This window comes from Ammospiza nelsoni, chromosome Z (assembly GCF_027579445.1).
Source record: "Ammospiza nelsoni isolate bAmmNel1 chromosome Z, bAmmNel1.pri, whole genome shotgun sequence".
NCBI lineage: Eukaryota > Metazoa > Chordata > Aves > Passeriformes > Passerellidae > Ammospiza > Ammospiza nelsoni.
Genome location: NC_080669.1, coordinates 57,666,859 through 57,689,904, shown reverse-complemented (window position 1 = coordinate 57,689,904; position 23,046 = coordinate 57,666,859). Strand labels below are relative to the sequence as shown.

The 23,046-nt window shown below is 39.8% G+C and overlaps 2 protein-coding genes across 6 annotated transcripts in view; one reads left to right on the top strand and one right to left on the bottom strand.

Moving 5' to 3' along the window:
- PAIP1 (poly(A) binding protein interacting protein 1) overlaps positions 1 to 15,956 on the bottom strand; it is a 28,472-nt gene extending 12,516 nt beyond the window's left edge. Inside the window, exons 1-5 of one of the 3 annotated variants that reach the window (XM_059492578.1) lie at positions 15,764 to 15,956; positions 14,318 to 14,435; positions 10,838 to 11,019; positions 4,194 to 4,382; positions 687 to 799 (exon numbers count right to left, since the gene is read on the bottom strand). In XM_059492578.1, the coding sequence (XP_059348561.1) occupies positions 687 to 799; positions 4,194 to 4,382; positions 10,838 to 11,019; positions 14,318 to 14,348 (515 nt within the window). In that variant the 5' untranslated portion in view covers positions 14,349 to 14,435; positions 15,764 to 15,956. Of the gene's footprint in view, positions 1 to 686; positions 800 to 4,193; positions 4,383 to 10,837; positions 11,020 to 11,597; positions 11,801 to 12,366; positions 12,597 to 14,317; positions 14,436 to 15,763 lie in introns of those variants that run through there. The other 2 variants (XM_059492577.1, XM_059492579.1) reach the window with 2 other exon arrangements.
- Positions 15,957 to 16,013: 57 nt separating this feature from the next.
- The window catches only part of NNT (nicotinamide nucleotide transhydrogenase), a 42,894-nt gene continuing 35,861 nt past the window's right edge, over positions 16,014 to 23,046 (top strand). Inside the window, exons 1-2 of one of the 3 annotated variants that reach the window (XM_059491845.1) lie at positions 16,014 to 16,076; positions 17,010 to 17,204. In XM_059491845.1, coding sequence (XP_059347828.1) covers positions 17,054 to 17,204 — 151 coding nt within the window. In that variant the 5' untranslated portion in view covers positions 16,014 to 16,076; positions 17,010 to 17,053. The other 2 variants (XM_059491847.1, XM_059491844.1) reach the window with 2 other exon arrangements.

The following is a 23,046-nucleotide window of genomic DNA, read 5'->3' as shown; positions in this document are numbered from 1 at the left end:
AAAAATCAAAAGGTAAATTTCTAAAGAATTCTGAAGTGTCTAAAACAGTACTCCTTCAAATGTCATGCAGTAATATTTGAGAGGATATATAACAATTGAAAAATTTTGCATTTTTGTCAACTACAAAGTCTAATCATTATTAAGTGCAGTCCCCAGAAATTTGCAACAACTGAAACTGAGAAAAAATTATCCTTCTGGATTTTATACAACTATTTCCTAGATACAAAGTCAGTTAGCCTATCAGTGAATAAACCTTACACAGCAATTCCAGGCAAAAATCCAAAGCACTAATTAAAAAACCACAGTTAAGTAAGTACTGGCAAGAGTCAAAGGACAAGAACAGTACCTATGTGTGCATTTAGTATATTTTTAGAATAGATTTATTATACTTTTAAATAAATAGATTTAGTATACTTTTAAAATAGATTAACTTTCCAATTTGCACTATTTTGGGGATCAGCCTAATATACTCAGTTCAAAAGATCACACAGACCTTCAAATGGAGCCCTATTTTTGTATTTAAAAATATGAAAATATTTTAAGTACCCAGGGTGTACCTGTGTTTTGATACTCCTCAATCTGTAATATTTTAAATAAGTATCTCTTCGTATGCAACAGAAGGAGTTAACACACATACCAGAAAGATGTAACTGAAGAGAATAAGGCTTAAACTGACTGATACTGACCTTTGAAGCAGCAACTGTCGGAAGTTCCCACTTTGTGGACTAATGGTTAGGTGGTGAGACAGATAGTTACACAACCGGGCTCCCATGTATGAAAAATTTGGGACAGATGTGGCCTTCCAAAATAAAAATGGAAAAATAAATTATTTATAAAAGTAATGATTAGGCTCAGAAAATACTTTTAAAAGCTTTTTTGAAATCCATGCTTAATGTTGATCGTACAACTCATGAGCAGAAAATTAATGATTAATAATTACTATTTGCCATGTTCACTTTTGTATTGCTTCAGCATGTTGATATATGCACTTCAGCAGAACTTAAAAGTTCATTATACTGTAATTCTATGGCTCTAAGAAAACAACCACCATTATGCCACGTGTCTTCATACAACTCTACTTCTGCACTGTGACCTACAACTGAAGAGTGTCTCAAAGCCACTTACAAACTGCTTATACAAAAAAATCAACAGTGGTCATTAAGACACTTTTTCAAGAACATATACTCTCTCAAGGAACAATGAGTACATTCAAACAACATCATAAAAAGTTGTCTTCTTTCAGTCTATAAGCTATTTATTCCATAATCTCTTTTTGTCATGGTTAATATCCAAGGAAAGAGTGTAAGAACATGGCAAGTAAAGAGAAATACTTTCTCCCATACATCCTCCAGCAATCTGCAGAATTGCAAACTTCTGAATCAGAGAGTAAGACTAGACCATTACGAGTAACACTCTCAATGTAGCCTTTTTTTGCTAAAACAAGTCCTGTTACTGTTGAACATCTACACCTTTGTCATGCAAAAAAACATGGTAGGAATGATATTGTGTAAAAAATCTTCTATTTTAATCTGATAATTCAAACTTTAAAGAAGTGGAAATTTATTTTGTTCACTGCTTTTCAAGCCTCCTCTAACAACACCTGAATTTCAGATTATTTCTCAGATGCAGTTTCAGTGAAAAGAGGTTCTGTTGCAAATAACTTCACCTGCTCTGTCCAAAAGAAAATGAGGATACTAAGAACTCAGTAAACTTCTCCTTTGGCGTTATAATCTTTGAATATTTTTTTGCATCTTGATCATCTATGAGTGCTACAGATATGTTTGCATGCTTGAGCTGTTCCAACATGTTTGAAAAAAACACATGTTGGAACATTTTTTTCTGTTGGAACTGGAAAAAAAGTCTTGCTAATGCAATTATACCTAGCTAGCTCTCAGAGGTAGAGAAAAAGACATAATTCTTCTATGTGCATAGAGTTGCTGGAAAAAAAAATTAAGTGTCTCTGGAAAATACAACAAGTTTAAGTAATTAAGATAGACAAATGGAATTCACTTTCCAGTAAGGGGCATGTGAACTACCTAAAAAGACTTTGATGCTGTGGTTCAATCAGTTGCTCTGACTAGAAAAGGTACCCCTTTTTTTATAAAGTGAGCCTTTTCAATACTTTTTCCTAACAAAAAAAACTCCAACCCAACAAACCCCCAGCAAACAAAAAGTTTAACATCCAAACACATACACAAATTCTTCAAATCTCAGTTGTATTTTTTAAACATTATCTTCCTTATTAAGTTGGTCTGTACTTGTGGTTGCACCAAACATTGAAATAACTAAATTTTAGGTATTATGATCTGGTGTAGCACACACAGACAAAAAAAATATCTTCCTAATAATCAATCATTACACTGCAAAATCATATTATTGTAACAATTATTGCTGGTAATACCACTTTGTCTCCAATTCAAAAAAGTCACAATCTAAGCATGAAGGCTAATCTACCAATACATATCTTGGGAAACTGTAGTTGCTCTAACAGGAACAATCCACTGCATTAACTAGACAACAGTAAAGGTTCTTAAACTATGAATTCAGTGTCCAACTTTTGGAAGACTGTCACAAAAGAACTATCACTTCACTCTGTTCAGACATAAATAAGACGATAAGTATATAATTACGATTTATAGACAGGCTAAGATACCTTACATAGAAGTGATGGGAAGACCCTACAGGACATGGGTTTATTACATATCAGTAATTTCCTTTACAAACCTAGCATCTGTAAATCTAGTTAGTTGGGTCAAATTTGTATCACTGAAGCAGATGCTTATAAGTTACAGCAATTTTAATTGTTTTATGAAAAAAACAGGAGACAAATGCTTGAGTCTCTGCTCAAGAAAGAAAAATAATAAGTATAGTTGGCTTTGCTTAGACACTATGCTAGCCTGATACATAAGATATCTAAAATCAGATGCTTGTGGATACTAACACAGCTTTTCAGCATTAAGATTTATTTTTCATGTAACTTTTTCATGTAAAATTTTCAGACTAACGTTGAACTTCTGAGCTGAGGAAGTCACAGTGAACCCCAATGCTTTGCTTTTAAAGGGGGACAGAGAGGAAGAGGTAACATTAAAGACTTCTATTAAATGCAAGTCAGTGTATTTAAAATACAGGAAGTTAAAAATAGCATAAAATCCTCTTTTTTCCGTTCCAATAAATTATGCTCTGTGGGTTCAAATAAAGAAGGGTAAAATGATGCTGCCTAATGCAGCACAGGTGATCATCATGTCTAACTAAACTGATCTCAATTAAATTTGCATTAATTCTGTATAATAATGAGAAACCTGAGATTCTACAGTTCTGTACAATGGCCAACCAGTCATTCCACTTCTACATACACCAGATTAAAATATTCTGCAGGTATCTTCACTTAAGTGAAAGTCTGCTTTCTTACTTTTATTCAAGTTAGAACTTGTGAGCAACAAACCTATGAAAGGTTTGTTGGGATAACAACAAATTATGAAGAGCCAGCCAGAAGCATGGCTTCCTTTTCTGCAGCGAGCCCAAAAGACAGTAACAGCAGCTCATTTGCTAAGCAACACATATTAAGCTGTTCTTTCCAATGGCTCCCTCAATTAGTGCAGAGTTCAGCTCAAGGTCTCTGTCCTCATTTCCATGGCCATGAATGGGGCTGGACCTAGCTACCCTTACAGGAGCTTTCCTTTTCTCCAGTTATGCTGTTCTGAAATAGGTATATTTCAAATAAAGAAAAAGCCTGGCAGAAAGGAGGTATTTCCCAAAAGATGGTGTGCACAGTAGGTATGAATTTAATTTTTTTAAATACCTAGGAATTAAAAGTGTCTTAGGACTATGAAGATTTTTTTTTTGCACAAGATAATAAAAGTGTACAATATTGTATAAGTTTCTTCAATCTTTACTAACAAAAATAAAAATACTTTAATTAAGTAGCATAATTTCAATTGTAGTATGTTACCCAGGAGAAACAAACATAGAACAAAGGAAACAGTAAACTGGGAAAACATATACAATTTAGGCATCCGAAATCTGAGCTACCATTTCAATTTACTGAGCAAAATCCTTCCCTATATATTTCAGTCTAAAAGGGAAAAATATCAATCATTAAATTACTACATTGATACAATAATGTAACAAATACTGGAATGCCTATCTTGGACACTGGGTAACTGAGGCATAATGTACATCTTGTAATACATTACCTGCTGATATATGAGTTCAACAAGCTCTTGTAAAGCTTCATCTGCAATAACCCAGCCATTCAGTGTTTCAGCAAACTGTTCTATTTCTGTTTCAAAACAACCTGGCTGTTCCGTGAGGTGATTTAGGAAGTCTTGTACATATTCTGCCAGAGTCAGATAGCCATCACATCTATCTTCAAAGGAAGAATCCTGTAGAAGTGAAAGAATATGCCAACTCCTTAAAAACAACCTTGCAGAATTGTTACACCTTCTGTCTCCAGAAATAACCATACAGCCCTGAGTTTTGAGTCTCTGTATACTGGACTACACAGTTCACTTCAACATTTTTACAGAGCATAGACCTCCAACACCTCCTGGAGTACAGACTTCAGAAACCTCCAATCACCTTAAGAACCAGGCAAAGTATTTTTACAGACATTAGGGTCTCCCAGTAAAATACATGAAAAATGGATTAAAAAGAAATAAGTTTCCCAAGTTGGTTACAAGATTAACTAACAAACCAAGTTTATCTGTTAAGGGTAGAACTACCAAACTGAGGCTCAACACCCATTCCTGGTACTGTACTGTGGATTTATGAACCATAGAAGTAAAAAGAAGGCAAAATTTGAAACAAAGTATTTTGGGCTTAGATAGTGTGTATAGTGCTCCAAAAATATGCAGAAGTTAAGAGTAATTAGAGAAATACAATAAATACATAGTATTGTTCCCATGTAAGAAGTATAATGAGGAAAACTGCTATTTTAAAGTCAGAGTATTTTTATCTCTTGGCAAAAGATTAAAGATTACGAGGCATGAAATGAAGCTATTCAAATTGAATTGCATTAATTTACAGCTACTGAGGTTTAAAACCAGACAAGACAGTAAACACAACTGCTCTCTAAACAGAGGAGGGGCTACCCAGTACCACTTTATTGATATTTATGCTCCCACTGATGAAACAGAATTTTTGTATGTTCAGAAATGAATCCTTGTGAGAGTACCTAAGTCAACACTGCTCCAGATGATTATAATGCAGGTATATCAAGAGAATAGAAAAGAAAGTAGCATCCTTCGTGATGTCACTAGTAGTAACACAGTCCAAATAAATAACTTTGTCACACTACACAACAGGCTGTGTAAATCACCTCATATATTTCAGAAAAGCAAGCAGGAGCCTGAAGTGGCACTTCTAAAAATATGACTTACAATTGGCAATTCAAGACATAAGAGTAATGTAAAGAAAATGAGAATTCTCAACTGTTCCACCATTTAAAAATGCTTAAAGGGTATCCACGGCAAAGCTGAGCTAAAATAAAGCACTTTTTCTTTACTTAATGTACATAAATATATTGACAAGGTTTGTAACGATATTGTCCCCCTCCCCTTCTACTCCCTTAATAGGGATTTTTAATTTCTTTGTCTTCTAAATGCTTATCTCTTCTCTACTGAGAAGCAATATGGATCTGTGAAAAATTTCTTGCTGGGCATGAGCTATGAGAAAGACAAGATACACATTGTTGAAAATCACATCCTGATATTTATTGCATGACTTGTGAAGAATGTGTGGGTAAAAAAGCAGACTTTCCAAAATCCTTCAGACATGTCGTAAGTTAGTGAGGTGGGACATACATCAGTGTAACAGAGGTATAATATATTTATCTAGAAGATATGCCAGTTAGTAACACTAAATGCTAAATAACTTAATGTTGCCCACCAGAAACATGAAAAAAAAATATGGGTTTATGGAAATAAAGGAAAATTATTACTACATAAAGCCTTTGACAACCTGAGGATTGGAGCATGGGCACTTCAAAGGTCCTTTCTAAGCTAAAGTTTTCTATGATTCTAATGGCTTGGAGCTTACAAATCCAAAAAGGCTAACAGGCCTATGTATGACTTGCTACATACTCTGCTTCACTAAAGAAAATCAACATTTATAAGGCAATTTCAAATAGGCCAGTAGGAGTTCTGTACAATAAAATTAAAACTAGTTTGTTCCACAGAACTATTACTGTGCAGCTACTGCAGCTGAATCACATACAGCTGAACTAGCATCTCTCCAAAAAACTCTGCAGCCAGGCTGCAGAGCATGCAATTGCTGTAGCTAGTAAAAGAAGCTGCTCCTTCTGACAGCCATCAGATTGTTACAAGGTCCTCCTTCAGCAGAGAGGAAGGTATTGTCCTCTCACACTCACTTGGCAAGAATCCAGTCTTAGAGAACATCCTTGTGTTGTAAGGGATCCCACGTGCCATTTGGTATACTAGTGTCCCTGTTGTATACTCTTATCTTCAGTTTATAATTATGAGGCTAAACACAGAATTAAACTCTGCACTATATTCATCTACATGTACTATATATGCAACTTCAAAAGTCTAGGTTTCAGGGAACTGAACAAATGGGAGAGAAAAATGAGTACTTTGGAAATTCAGAAATATACAACTTTATTAAAATTATTTATAATTGATTTCTTAAAATCCAATTAAATTTAGCTTCTAGAAATAAAGTACTTGCACATCTCATTGTCAGATTTTAAAATTTAACATAAACATAGAACCACGCAATGTATGAACCCAAGGAAAACAAAGCAAATGGCTCTTGATTATTTTTCAAGAGGAGTTGGCTAACAGAAACCTGTAAGATTACACATCACTACAAAGTTATAATTTAAAGCCACAAAAGTAAACTAGAGATTTTCTCTTAATTTTAATAATTACTCCATTAAGTCAGTGCTCCAATTTCTTTCTCTAATCTTTGATAGCTATAGCATGGGGTCCTGGATTATTCACAACAAAAGAGTAACTGATGAAAAGATTATAGGTTTTCCTCATCTTTTATGTCAGTTCATGAGTTTACATACAGAAGGGTAGAAAGCTAAATAGGTACTAGAACTCCTCTGATATACAAAAAGATAAAGTCTATAGCAAAGATTCATGAGACAAATCTGCTCTTACTCAGTTTCTTAATATATACTGATTGCTGTTTTCCTTTATCTACTAAATTCATATTTCCACATATGAACTTAGTCACTAAAACAACTTACTGATTTTTCTTCAGATTTCTTAGGAACAAGCTTTTTGTCCTTTTAGTTAAATGAACTCAACAAGTTTCCAATAAAGTTATTGCAAATCCAAGTTCAAAACTAAAAACCTCTATTCATGCTGAATGAGGTTAAGTGGCACTCTCATGCTTGGTCTTCTGATTGAAATTACAGAAGTTAAAAAAGAAAAAAGTGGGAGGGAAGGATTGTGGAACCCTAAAACAACAAAAACCTCATTTCTAAAGCTATGAAGTAAGAATATCATTATGCCCATCTGATGGAGTGACAGCCATATTATTATCATACAGCCATTCCAAGGAACAAACCAGGTGTTTCCTACTGGCAATTCAAACCTATCTAGTTGCTAGCTCTGCAGCAGACAACTACAATTTCTATGGGTCAGACTATGTATGAAAATAGAGAATTCCATGGAGGCCTTTCTTCAAAGTCCCAGTAAAGTTTTTCTGAAAATTCTACAAAACCTTATAAGCTGTACTCCTTAAACCATCTTCACAGGTAATTGATAGTTTTGAGCATCAAAAACTGGAAAGACTGGAAATTAACTGACTTAATAGCAAATGTTACATGGACAGACACAATAATTATAATGGTGCATAGTCAAACAAGAAATTAACACTATTTTTAAAATAATAAATGTTATTTTGCTATTGCAAAACAACTGTGCATTTCATGACAGAAATACAATATTTCAGATCTAAAAATTCAGGAATCTTTACAAATGGAACCTATTAAGTACTAATTAAAGTAAAAAAAGAAGTATCTCAAAACTTTGTTTTGATTCAAATTTTGAAACTCATGCTCAAAATCAGTGTAACTGTAAAGTGTGCTAAATTTTTTATTTTTATGACAAGTGAGCCCAGTATATAAAATTACTTCAGATACTAAACTAAAAAAACAACAGATTTTCTAATAGTGAAGAATGAAAGAAAAATACCACTGCTTTATGTGTATGGCATGGTTTGGGCCTGGCACAGAGCCAGTGCCCCCATGAGAATACTCTCTCCCTGGTGTCTGCTGTGAGATGTGACCAGGAAAAAGCAAAGCAGGCTCCAGCTTAGAAATAAAGAAAACTTTATTACCTAAACTACAAGAAAAGAAGAAAAAAACTATAAGGGAAAAAAATTGAAAACCTTACCAAAAACACTTTCCTCCTCCCCACCACCAAAATTTCCCAATCCGATTCATTCCCCCAAATCACCAACTGCCCAGTCTGGCACCACCCTTTAGAATACTCAATCTTCAGTACATCAAGAGGAGAGGAGTCCTTCTTGCCCCATAGGCTTCCCCTGCAAACACGTTGAAACCTCGTGTGCTTCCATGTCACTCAGCACCTCCCAGAAAGTCCTTTGCCATGGTGACATCTCCCTTTCATGCCCAGTGCTCTCACCACTGTGCCTGGACCAGAGCTGCTTCTAGGGTTGTCTTTCAAGGATGCCTTGTCTCACTCCAAAAAAGGCACAGTCTCTCCTTTGGGACATCTGTCCCCCCCATTTTTTTCCACCCCATGGGGCCGAGGGGTCCCCACACTGAACCCTCCTGGTTCTGAGGCACTGCCTCCCCCTAAATGCAGTCTCTGTGTCACAGGAAAAAAATGGTTCAGTCTATGGCCACACAGGAAAAGTCCAGCCAAAAGGCCACTCCAATCATCTCTCCCCACTCAGCCAGTCTTCTCCACGTCCCTCGGGCCTAGTTCTTGGTTATCTCATTTCCTATCTTTCTTCTTATTCAGCTCTGAGGAGGATCAGCATTTTTGCAAGGTCTCAATCATGTAAGAAAAAGGGTTAAAAATTTCAGTCTCTGCCTGTCCCAGAGCTCCGGCACTCCCACACTCGCTGCCGCTCCGGCCCGCACCTTCTCGCTGCACTCCCCCCCTTCTCTTCCTTGGCCGGCTGCTATCACATTCCGTCGTCGCCGGCTCTCCCTCTCTCTCTCCTGGGCGGGGGGGGGGGTGGGGGGGGTAGGGGGGTGGCTGCGGGCCTCCTCACCCCCCATCTCTGTCCAGCCCCAGGCCTACCACATGGCTGCCCCTCCCCTGCACAGCAGCAGCAGCTGGACGGGGGAAGGGAGATCCGACCTCTGCCTCAAAGTCCCAAGAAAGCCTCCCAGCCCCGCAGCTCTGCTTTTAACCCCTGTGTGTTCTCGGAGGTGTGTCCAAATGCCACTGGCCACACCAGGTGCCAATATCAAAATCCGAGCACCCATTGGTTTGACCACAGCATCCCAGAATTCCCACTTCTTCCTGGTCAAACCACCACAGTGTATCATATTCTAATTAGATTAAAGTCCCTGCATTAAGTTTTGCTAACATTTTCAGAGGTAGTTTATTAATAGATGAGTCACATTCATAGCATATTCCAACAACATAGCAACCAGGCACTCCCACATGCTTGTGTGTTTTTGCAAAACAGCTGAAAAGCAACATTGTTGGCATTGAAACTTTGCAGTTTTAAGAGTGCGCTATGTATGCTATTGGAAAGGTTGTTTGGGTTTTTTCTTTGTCTTGAAACTGAAACATTTTATTTATAGAAAACATGTAACAGTGCTGGGGCAAAGCAGTTATTTTTTTTCCTAGATTATCAATTCACCAAAACACGTTCACACTGGCATTAACAGTTCGATATTGTGTATTGGCTGTGGGGTTTATTATATAGGACAGTAATTACATTCAGTAAACAGGCAAAGTGGGTAACACTAAGGTAACATCAATTTTACTGGTGAGGAAAAGACTTCAGAATACCAAACCACCATATTCAGCATTCAAATGAGGTGTTTTTCTACCAGTTATCAAAAAATCAATTTGACTCAGTATCCCTCTTTTCTTTTTTTTAATCACTTGATTGTAATTGTAAAAGTTCCCATCTGTTTAGATATAGTACCATAGTCTGACTGTTTGCATAACAAAAGGATATACCAAGAATTCACAGACATCTTCCCTGGAGTAGAGTTACTGAAGCAGTAACATGGAAGACAATGGAGCAGAAAACAGAAGTACCTGCTTTTACTACACGATGCATTACAAACTGATCTGAGTCTGGCTGGAAATACATTTCTTACTAGGTGTGTTGGTAGGTAACTGTTAACTTTTTTTGCCCTTTGGTGATACAACACCACTGATGACACATGATGCTACACTAGCTTAGGCAGTCATGAGGAATGGTACCTGTGGCGCAGGAAATTCAGGAAAGGCAAAGCCTGCGCTCAGAGAACCTAAAGTTCAAGCTTTCTCTCCCTGTGAATTCTGAATAAGAGTGAAGCTACGCTTTCATTTAAAATGCAGTATAGATGTAACTACAACAGAGGTAGTCACCAAAAAACCAGCTTACTCTCATACTGAATGCAACTAATGCAATGTGTAGTCAAAAAGGAATATGGTTATCTGCAACAAACTTTGGCAAAATATTTCACAGCAGAGGTGCTCATGTACATCATAATATTCACTCAATATCACTTAGCATCCTGGCTGCAACTCTGGAGGTTATATTCAGAATATTTGCAATACTTTAGCAAATACAGAATTCAAATTATCTGACATAAAAGATTTCAAGAAAATATTATTAATTTGAATACAAGTAAATTGGCTCATACTAAAGAAGTTAAAACACTCACTGTAAAATTCTGATTGAAGTTCTGGTTGTAACCTGATGGATAAAATTCAGGTGCTTTAGCAGACAAGTTTGATGTTGCTACAGGATCCACAGCTAACTGAGGTTCAGTCATTTCTGGTCCAGAATCAAGAACTGAAACTTTGTCTTGAGATCCAGATGGAATTCCCGTCCTTTGCAGGTGTTCTGAAAAATTTTTGTTAACAGCTTGTCTTAAAAATCATTAAATTAGTATGTATTCACACAGAGTAAACACAGAAAATATATATATATTAAACTTAAATTATGTTTTTTGTATAAATATACTTCCTTTAAATACATAGGTTTTTTTGCTTATTCTTAGGTGTGGATATTCATTTAAGCACACTCCACATGTCTTTCTACATGATGGAAAGTAAACAGTGGTCTTGTGCAGATGAACAAAAAAAAAAACGGAAGAAGGGGAAAAAACCTTATTTTCCATGTAAACACATTATCTAAGTTAACCTATGCAACTAGTAAATCTGCTTATCTGATTATCCTGTGATTTTTCATTGATTTCAGATACAGATACAAGATACATTTGGAAGGTCAATAAATGACAGACATGACTGATTTTGACCAACACTTATTTTCAACAAAATGCTGAAAGGACACTTGGCTATTCCTGTTCTTATATACCATGTGCCACAACATCCAACTGAAGTGTTTTTAAAACACTATTTTCCAAACCACTCTTTACAGACTAGCTCATAAGCTTATTGAAAACAGAACCTGATACCTACCTGAAAAAGCTGACCAACAAACATTGCTTTGTGTTACTGTTGGGTTGGGTTTATTTTTTTGCAAAGAGACTGGAATTCTTCAGTGGAGGAAGGCTGAGACCATCTGCAGTCAGATTAACAGATGGATAAAAAAGTACACTCAGATGTGGGAGCACAAAAAAGGGGAAAGGACAGAGAGTATTGCAAGCAGCTGCAATACAACATCCTTTACCTGGTCCAGGTCCATAATCTAGTATGCTGGTTTCAGCTGGGATAGAGTTAATTTTCTTCTTGCTAGCTAGTACAGCACTGTGTTTTGGATTCAGTATGAGGCAAGTGTTGATAACATGGGTTTCCCATGCTGTGATGGTGAGCATGGGAAATCCCAAGAAGCAGGGAGGCAGCAAAGACTGGACAGCTGACCTGAACTGGTCAAAGGGATAATCCGTACCACTGAATGTGACGTTCAGTATATAAACCAGGGGGGGAGTTGGCCAGGAGTTGTCAATGGCTGCTGAGGGACAGGCTGGGCATCGGTCAGCAGGTGCTGAGCTGACTGCACAGTGCATCACATGATTCTCTTTGGTTTTGTTCCTCTTACCCCTCCCTAGTCACCCAGGTGTCCGCCGGCCCCAGGGCTCACCAGGCTGACCCGGCCTCAGCGCGGTGCCCGCATCGCACACCCGGGAACAAGACCACGCTCCCGAGGGCGGGTGCCGGTGCCCCTGCGGCGGGCGGGGAGCTGCGCAGGTGCCCCGCGAAAAGAAAGAGCGGGGAGAGCAGCCCGTACCTGCCATCCCGGTGCCCAGGGGCGCCGTCTTCGGAGGCCGCAATGGTTCCTGCTGCGGGAAGAGGCCGCCCGGCTGGTGCTGCTGCTCCTCAGCCGAGCCCGAGCCGCGGGACGCGCTGCCCGCGGGCCGGGCCCCGCCGCCGCTCTCCGGCGCGCCGCACCCGCGGCCCCGGCCGGCACCCGGCGCTCGGTTGAAACTCTCGGACATGCTGAGGCCGGGCGGCTCGGGCGCTCATGGGAGGGAGGGGCGCCGCGGAGCGGAGCGGGGCGGGCCGGCCGCGGGAGGCGGGCGGAACGCGGGGCCGCCCCGGCCCCGCACTTTCGGTTTCACCCCGCGCAGCGTCGCGATGGCCGCGCCCGCCCCGAGCCGCGGCAGCCTGGAAACAGCGTTTCCAAAGGCACCGTATTCCCTGCGACTGCATCTCCACGGTAACGAGCGGGGCGAGGTGACCGTGGCATGGCCAAGGCTTCAGCTACAACAGGAGAGACCTGCAGCCACAGGTGCATCACGCCACGCTGTGCATACACAGATGTTTACACCAGAGAGGGATGGAAAAGCTACAGGCGAAATTTTAAATTTAACCCCATAAAGATAAGCCTCCAACACGACCATATTAGTGTACGGTTAGGGCTATTTAATGAAACGATGGTGGTTCAGAAAAAAGATATTTTCATTTATAATTTATGCATGCTGTGATAACAAATGCTCTTCTGATTTAATGTTTAACAACCACCTTCCACACCAGTAGGAACCAACTGAAGAACATGGTTCATGTAATGCATTTTTCCTAATATTATTACATAAACTGAGAACGGTTCAACTCACATATCCATTTACAATTTAATTAATCTACTCTTCTTCAATTTCATTCCAAAGTCTTTCTCTCATTGTTTTGCAAACTCTGTATCACAATCAGCTTTCAAGATGGGGGGGGCAAGTGTAATCTGGTGTGCCACAAATCCACCTCAGCTGATCATGCTGAGGGAGTTTATATTTTGTCTCCCTGAACAATCTGGTCTGTGCTGTCCTTGCCACTTGTTCCTGTCACAAAAAAAATCCAAAGATTGTGTGGCACTGGTTCCCGCTCTGTTCACCACTATGAAGGGGTGAAAAAAATAGGTGAGTATGTATGAAACATTATTAAAATATTACAATAGTGCTGTCTTGTATTTAAAAAAATCCAATTGGATTGTAAAATGGTGTCTTTAGAAGTCAGGTTCCTATTGGGTTTATTATTACATGTTACCATTTTCAATTATTAACAGGGGAGGGGCAGGGTATAAAATATTTGTTAGCTCCCCAAGGCATGAATTGGACTGATTTTTGCCAAGATAAAAAGATGGCCAGACATTAAAGGTGTCACAAGTTAAAATTAATGAGGCTCATGGGGAAACTGTTCCTAGGCAACCCTTCTGGAAATATAGAATGGTAAACTAATAAATCTATACTCTGCAACTGGAATGTGAGCCAATGCAGGATGTTTTGAATGAGTCTTAAAAAACCATTATAATACTTCACTTGTGTAAACCATTGTCAAAAACTAATTTAAGCAGCATTACCAATTCTTTAAAGATCACAAATTAGCTACTAAATTTCTCCATTAAAAATATTCAGTGTTCTTGTGTTACCAGCACCAGTTTTAATGCCTATATTGTCTCTGTCCACATCTGTAGATTTTGCCTTGCCAGGAGGAGAATGAAAAGCTTACATTGATGTGAAGAAAAATTAAAATCTCCATCATTATATTCTAATGGAGAATATGCCAATTTTGAATATGCCAATCTTTCAAGTTAGCAAATCTCATTTTTTAAAGTTTACACCTAAGAGGAACTGAGTGCCTTAAGTTATGGAACAAGACAAGTTTTCACCTTTGGACATAAATGTGAATTCTTTTCACATAGCAGACATTTTATGTTATATTAATTTAATAACCGTTTGGCAACTGCTTACCATTTAAAGTGGAATGTGATCCCAAATCCATATTTTTCTTAGAGATGCACTACTTAAGTTTGCATGAACACTGTTGAGTTTGGTTGGGAACCCAATTTCCTCTCCCCAGTGTAGACACCTAAAACAAAATTTAGAAAAATAATCAGGTAGTTAATTCCAAAATAACAAGCCCCAAATACTGCCCTCAACAGTACACCCCTTTAGATTGCTTAACATTATGCTTAGAAGGTTTTGGACTGAGTAGCTGAAGTCCTGTGAATTACTTCAAGCCTTGGAGGCCACACAGCAGAACCCCTGAGATCACTAAAGTAGACAGACCTTACCTAAGCACCCAATGACTGTATTAAAACTTTCACCAAATACAATTATGAACACTTCTAGGCAGTCACTAGGAGATACTTGCTTTGTCCTAAGTGTACTACCAAATAATTTAAAATGTAGCTAAGAACTAAATCCATACACACCTTCAGTGCCTGGTGCCAAGAAGTCGCACACCGTAACCTTGTCACTATTCATAAGACAGGCATTTTTATTTGGTCTACTTTTTTTTAATGCTGATAATGTATTTCTAATTAGAAAAAAAGGAGAGGGCAGGCTCTAGCTTTTGAACTGTAATCTATTGTTACTAGCCGGAATTATTCCAATCGCTACCATACTGATAAGGCATGTTTTTGTAGGAGTCAGTCGTCATTGAGCCCAAAACATAAACCACAGGCATAATCTGTAGCTCTAAAGCTTTACAGATTTCACACAAGCTTATTAAAAAGCCCAAAAGTAATGAACGTTTATTAGTAGAAAATCCTATTAATTATTTTCAGGGTAACTCTCATGTTTTCAGTGCTTTACTTCACTTGCACCATTTACTTCACCGTTTACAAGTCTGGAAGCTGTGTCATCTCCAGCAACATGTAGTTTGCATGAGCAGCTACACAGACTTCAGTAAATTAAAAAAAACAACAAGCAAAACAAAATACGCCTCATACACGGAACCCACAGATCATGTGAAGTGAGACAACATATGCGGGACTGTGTGAAGACAATGCATGGAGGCAATGGGCAGCGTGGCTGGCTGTCCTCTGGAACTGCCTCTCCAACCCCATGTACTTTTCATCCAGCCATGTATTATTTCAACAGCTATAGAATCACAGAATCGATTAAGTTGGAAAATACCGCTGAGGTCATCGAGTCCAGCCTATGACGGAACATCCCAACGACAATCAGACCATGGCACTGAGTGCCACGTCCAGCCCTTCCTTAAACACCCCCAGGGACGGCGACTGCACCACCCCAATATCAAACCACCCTTTCTGTGAAGAATTTCCTCCTAATGCCCAAAGATGACACAGCTCCGCGTTTTCTGTTCCCGAACTGCGCCTACCACTCCGACACCTCGCTGCTTTATCGCGCATTTTAAGAAGTAACAATAACGAAGAGGACACCACTTACGTGCTATGGCGTTAGCCCCACGTCCAACACGCGCGTTTCGGCACGTCTCCTCGCCAGCCCCGACCTGCGCCGCGGCCAGCCGGGCACGCTTATCCCGCTCTGCCACCGCCGGCGCCGCAGGCTCGGCCAGCACCGCGGCAGCTCCGCGCCGCCGCCCCTCAGACGCCGCGTGACGCGACCGCCCGACCCCCGCGTGCCCCACAGTCCTTCCGGGTTGGCGGGCACGGGTCCGCCCCCGCCCCGCCCCAAGGTCGGTGGGAGCCGCGGCGGCGGCACCGCGGGTGTGCGCGCGGCGTCGTGCGGGGCTGCGGCGGTGCGTGAGTGCGGCGGTGCGCGAGTGCGGCGGTGCGCGAGTGCGGCGGTGCGCGGAGCTCTCTGTGGAGGCCCGTGGAGCGGGGCTGTGCGGGCTTGGTGCGGGGCTACGGGAGGAGCGTGTGCGGGGCTCCGTGCGGGGCGTGTGCGCTGCGTCGTGAGGGGCTGCGCCGGCACCGCCTTATTCTCCTGGTGCGTGTGGGGGCCAGCCGCTGTTGGGGAGAAGATACAGCGGTGCCACGCTGTCGCGGGGGAGGGAGGGAGCGAGCGAGCGTGGCGGGATGGACGTACGGGAGAAGGCAGGTGGTCCGGGAAGGGGCCCCCGGGAGCGGGGAGGTGGCGGCTGCGCGGTGTCCCCCGAGCGGGGACAGTGCATGGAGGGGACGAGCCGCCCGCCCAAGGTCATTCGGTGCCCGCGGGCTATGAATAGTGACGGGAGAGAAAAGAGCCCGCTGCTGGGGGGCTCGGCGGGATTCCGGGCGAAGGGCGCATTCCCGGCTCCCCTGGCCGCAGCCCGGGGTGTCCCGCCCCGAGTGCGTGCTCTGCTGCGCCTCCCAAGCAGTGTCCCATCCTGGGTGACTCCTGAGGGAGCTGTGGCACGGATTGGAGTCGTTTGTTTGGTGCCTTGGGGCGCCGCGCTTTTCCCGTACCAAAGTTCCCTTTTTAAAGCGGCGGTGTAAAGAGAAAATGGCCTTGAGTCGCAGAAATGCGATCCCGGGTCGCGGCTGGTCACGCCAGTTGCTTTGGTTAAGAGCTGTCTTACTTAATTTGGAAAAAAAAAAAGTGGTTTTTTTTTCTAGCCTGAAAGATAAAGGTGGTGAGGAATGATTGTCTCGTGGCTACTGGCAGTCGACTGGTTCTAAACCTGCTGCGTTTACATGCCTTCTGTGCAGTGTCATTAATAACTCTTGATTTGTTTTCACATTTGCTGTAGGGGTTCCATACGTGGCAAGGAATTTGTTGTGAGGTCTGGGTGCAATGGCGAGCCTTCTGCGTGTTGCTGTGGGTGGATGCTCAGCTCCTGTTTTTGGCAATGTGCTCCCGTCGAAGGCGCATTCTGCAAAGGTGCTTTGCTTGCGAATGTTTAGAACCCACCAGGTGCTTGGGTCTCAGGCAGCTCCAAAGCCAGGTAAATTGATTAAAGGACTGTAAGCAATGTTTTATTTTAAAACATGAATTTAAATGGTTTCTTTCTTTTTTCTTTCTTTCAGATCTGCATTAGTACAGAAAAGACTTAAAATAGAAAGAACACTCTTAAATCATGTCAGCAGCGTACTTGAGTCAGTTGCAGCACAATTTTAGTCTGGCTTTATAGGGCTTACGCAGAAGGTGTTTGTGTTTATTATGAATACTTTGGATCCACGTAGGTTTTGTGGTTAGAGGGTTTGAGCTCCTGCTAATACTTTCCTTGCTTGAAGGAAGTATTTAAATAAATGCTTTTTGAGTTCCTAAGTAGTTTTGGTAGTGCAGCTATTTGCATGCATGTGAGAAAATACGGACCTCACAAAGACGACATCTGCTGGCATGAGTATATGTAGACATTATTATCCGATCTTAAAAAAACCTCTTAACTTTTTTTAGGAAACACATTGTATCACTTTGAAAAACTATTGATATGTATCTTCACGTGTAGGGTTTGTTAGTGTATTTGCAAAAAATTGCATTTCGGCAGATAATGGACAAATTCTGGTATTTTCAGAAAAAAAAAACTGGGAAAGGAGGCACTCATTTCCAGTTTCTGCTATGAGCCTGGTACATGAAGATCAGAATTGACAATTTTTTTCTCTATTCTGTACTGTATATAACCTAAGAGTTGGAAGGAAGACTGAAGAAGACCCTAGTGCAGATTTAATGCCCATTATTGCCCATTATTACTGAATGGGTTGTGTGTCCCTTGCAGAGACCCTGCTTCTGTGCAGATGTAGGATCTTAGTCTTTGCAAAAAATTAATGTGGAGAGTTGGACTGATTGCGCACATGAGATTTGATTCTTCCAAATGTACACAGTAGGTAACTGCAATAGGTACTTGAGAGTGTGAGGAAAGTAGTGCTGCTGGAAACAGAAGTGTCTGGTAGTGAAAACATGACACAAAAGTAACATGTAGTAGTTCAGAGAAGCCTGTGTTGTGTAGAATTTGTGGCAGTACTAACAGAAAATGGTGCATTTTGTGGTCCTTTCAACTTGGTGACTGAAGATTTTGGAAATTCCGAAGAAATGTCATGAGGGGAAGTTTCTTTACTCTGAGGGCTTCTGATAAATCTGTATCGCAGTTATGTGCTGAAACCAGAATGTCTGTGATAGATTTGAGACGCTCTCAATTTTTTTTCCATGTTAAATATCAGAATGAAAGAGACATCTGTCAGTCTTCATATGGCAGATTGTCCCTTGGTTGGGAGCATAAACTGGAACATAGGAATCTAGGTTCAAAGTTCTTTTCCAAATACCCCAGGTAAGTGTCCTTTTTTGAGTTTGGAATCAATTTTGTATTTGGCTTTGACCACAAATTTCATCATGAAACTAAAGAGTCTCTTCTGTTTTATTGAAATTGGTATGCTACTCTGTGTGTGTGAATTTTCTCATTTTTAAGAATAACTTTTGAAAAATTTTCCCACAAGGATGGAGAATTCTGATTAGTGTCATGTTTAATGCTCAGTGCTGCCCTGTCAAATCTGTTGTGTGGAAGCCCTTATGTAAGGATTAATAATATTCATGAAATGCAGTTATTTAATGTGGAGAATTACAAGTTTGGTAGTCTTTTGGTTGATAATTAAGCTGTCCTTGTAGTATGCTTTGGTAACATGTGATTTGTCATTTGGCAGAGGACAAATCAAGGAGAAAACAGCAATTTAATGACAAATTAGAAGCAGGGCTATTGCTTATATTTACTTTTTAAGTGCTCTTGAATCAAAATGGAACAGATTCAAAAGAACTATGTTTTAGTCTTTCAGAAATTAGCTTTGATTATTGTAACACTTGGTAAAATCACTGTATTAGTAAGAAGAGTAAATTTTCTGAAAAGAATAGTGTCACAGTGATTCTTCTTAAGGCTGTGGTTATTAGTCAGGTTAGCTTTCATTCCATCCAGGCTATGTTATGTGAAAGAGCAATAGCTGCTTGAGGAGAAGAAATATGGAGATACAGAGTCAGCTGAAAAGTGAACTTGGAGCATGGATAATTTTCTTACTGCCAGCTATTATGCTGCTACTTGCTTAATAGAACTATAGGAACTTTCATACAGATGTAAACAAGTATTCCCATAATCTGTGCCAGGTAGTCACTAGGACCAGTTACTTCAGAAACAGAGACAAAACTTTCTGAAGCCCTGGGAAACGTGCATGTGGAGTGACTGAGCTTCCCAGTATACTCCCACATTAGTTTGTCCTACAGGTCTATGACTTTTATCCCTCTCTATTTTGGGATTTTAAATATCCTTTTTATTTCTAGGCTTATTTCTTAAATTTTCCTGCTTTTTTCTAAACCTGTAGCAGTTCATTTTTAATTAGTTTTCTAGGTAAGCTTTATTTTATTTATAAACAAAGAAATATTCTCCTTTAATTTCCCTTTTTAAAAAAATCCTTATTTATGTAATAGGAGGGATCAGGTGTTCGTTTAATCTTCTGTATCGTTTTTTTTCTTTTTGCCAACGTCATATTGCTGTTCTTCGGAATATGTCCTCATCTCCAGGACAGGTGAGATGGTTTGTTTAAAGGTTATTAGAGTAACACTAAAAATAGGCATCCTGTTTTCAATCCCAGAACATGTGGCATATAGTCAAAACCTCTCCTTTATCTTTTCCCTAAGTCACTTTCTATTGGTTGATCCTGTTTTGTTGCAGACTAATTTCCAAAGTCAGGTTAAGGAGATCAAGAGACTGTATTTCCTGCTACTTTTGACTTATAATCTTCTCTAAGATTCTTGTCGATAGAAGTTACGTGGAGAAAGTCACAGTTATAGTTTTGTTTACTTGAAATTTGACAATGTCTGCATTACACAGTTAGGATTGTAGTAAGGGAATGAGAGAGTGCCTTCTTGCTAGTTTTTTGAAGTTCTAAGTTATGTATATGCCAGAGCATTTCACTGGAATGTATATTCCAAGACCTGTAAAATGTAATGATTCTACTTCTGATAGTGGGAGAATCTAAGTACTGTGTATCTTCTACTCAATATATTTAAAAACTTAATGAGTCAAAAAGGTGCTCCAGGTATGTAATATCACTCAGTATTTGGAAGATGTCCATGATGTCGTAAAGCAGCACTAAAACATACTCAAGGCAGTACTTAAAGAGATTACCTGACTTGAAGGATTAGAGAGACAATTTGTAGGCTTCACATTCTAACGTGACTTTGAACCCCTGACAGGGATAGCAGATGGGCTTCCTCAAAAATAAAAACTAAATCAAGGTCCTAAGTTTATAACCCTAGTTTTCAACCTTTCAAAACTATCGACTTTGATGAAATTGCTGAATCCAAAACCAACAAACCAAATCTGTGTTAATCACAAAGCTTCTTCCAGCTCAAATATTGATCATAAGCTGTTGCGTATGTCAGCACAGACAGGCAGGTGGGACAGCCATAAAGTCATGTCTAGAATCCAAAGGGTAAATTTATAATTTATTTCCATTACTTTGCTAACAGGGTATTGCTGAAGCAGCACCTGGGCAGAGGAAAGCAAGCAGGGACACTGGCACCAGTAAATCATCACAGACCTGCTGTTCACATAGGCTTATCAAGAGTTATTTCCAGCTGAAAGGGAGCTTTGCAATCCTCTGTGCCAGTGTTCCACTTTTTAACCCTTTCTTCCCAAGACCTGTACTGCAGTTTTAAGATAGATCTTTGTTTTTGAGCTGTAGATATCTGCTCCATTTTGGTGCTGAATCATGTGGAGGCTCGGGGCAGTGTACTTGAAAAATGTCCGATACCTACTCTAGCTAAAAGCTGGCAAACTGACAGTTTGCTTATGTATTCATTTGCTTTTATATTTATGGATTGCTGGAGTTCTGGTAGTGGGATAGAGAAGAAAGGTAGGTAGGCAAATGAGACTTGTTGGATATTTATCTTGGATTTGAGCTCATAAAGCTCTGAGAAGGGCATGTTCCTCAGTGCTGGTCTGTGATCATTCTGTTTACTAAATAAGGTGCAAATACTTTCTATCTGAAAAAAAGTTGTACTTATTTTTATTGCATGCAAGATGTACCAATAAAGAAGGAAGTGAGGAATGAGGAAACATATCTGGCATCTAGTGAATGTATATTTCTGTCCTTTTACTCCTAGCCATTTACTCTTCTATTCTGATACTTCACACAGAAGCAGATGAGCAAAAGGAAATTAGAAGCATCTGTTGTCATTTGAACCTTAGGAGCTATAGAAAATTTGCTTGAGAAAAATAAAAGCTTTAGTCAAATGTCTTTGTACCTTTAAATTTGCAGTTATCTATTTCCTTTATGCTATAATTTATTCCTTCCCCTATTTTCCCCCATGTTTTCCCCTCCCTTTTTTCCTTCCTCCTTTCCCTTTGTTTTTCCCTTCCCCTATTTTCCCCCATGTTTTCCCCTCCCTTTTTTCCTTCCTCCTTTCCCCTTGTTTTTCCCTTCCCCTATTTTCCCCCACGTTTTCCCCTTCCTTTCCTCCCCTTTGGCTTTCTTGTCCTACACAAACTTCCAAAAGGAGAAAGAGAAAGTAGGACTTTAGTTCTTAACTTCTCTCAGTGCTTTTTGAAAAGTGTTTTGCATCCTATCCTATCCTACCCTACAGCTGCTTCCTCTCTGAAATTCTGGTTGGTCTCTGTTATCCTAACAAATTTCAATCTTCTAGGTTTCATTCCTGCTTCTAAAAGACAAGAGAGCTCATTTCCACCAAGCTGATTTAGTGAAAATCAGAAGCAGTACTTTATTGTGTAGTAATTAGAAGAGATGAGGAGAAAAGTCTCTTCAAATGACAAGAGTAATTTGAGTGACAGCAACAGTTACCACAGCTGGTAACAAGTGGTTAGTGCTGCTGTGGTGGGTATGGCCTGAGTTGCACGGTGATGCTTAGATTTGATGTATGCTGGTGGAACAAATCATTGCAAAGCTCTGTTACCTTTGTGGATCTGTTGTTTTAGATGTGCATTCTTGCTCCTGTTTTGGCTTTATGTTCTATGAATGTATGTGTTTCTGAATCTGAGTGTTGTCTTGTGATTAAAATATTTCAGATGTTCTGCAACATATAAAACATCACAACACTTCTATCTTTAAATTATTTGTTACCATTTTATTAGATTTCAAAGGCAAAGATTAAAAAAAAAAGTAGAAGTAATTTGAATCATAGAATCTTTAAGGTTGGAGAAGACCTCTAAGATCAAGTCCAACCTTTGACTGAACACCACCTTGTCAAGTAAGCCATAGCGCTAAGTGCTACATCCAGTCGTTTCCTGAGCACCTCCAGGGATGGTGGCTTGACCACTTCCTTTAGCAACCCATTCCAGTGCTTAACCATCCTTTCAGCGAAGAAGTTCTTTCTGATGTCCAACCTGAACTTCCTGTGGTTCAGTAAAACCTCCACTGGTGCAGCAATTAGAAGTAATGAACTTCTTTGTCTGGTGAGCTGTCATTCTGTCTTGTTGGATGTGTTAGTATTTTTATTAGTGTGTTAGTAGGCTGAGAAATAGGTATTTAAGTACCCGTTCTTAGCAGCTCTGTACTGGTTTTTCAGAACATAGTAAGTTGACAGTAGCTTGAAAATTTCTAACCAAAAACATTTTCAGATTGCCAACTTTAGGCACGTTGTAATCCACGTTCAATTTCACAGATAATTTATTTTAGTATTTTAAATCTAAATCTAGTTCCTCAAAGCTCTTATATTGTAGTGTGTTTTTAGCTTTTTTTTACTTATTTCTATCTGAAAGTCAAAAGGAGGCCTTCCTAAAATTTGCATTCTTTGCTTCGTACAATATTTTGTAGCACAATACACAGTACTGTTGGACAATTTAAAAA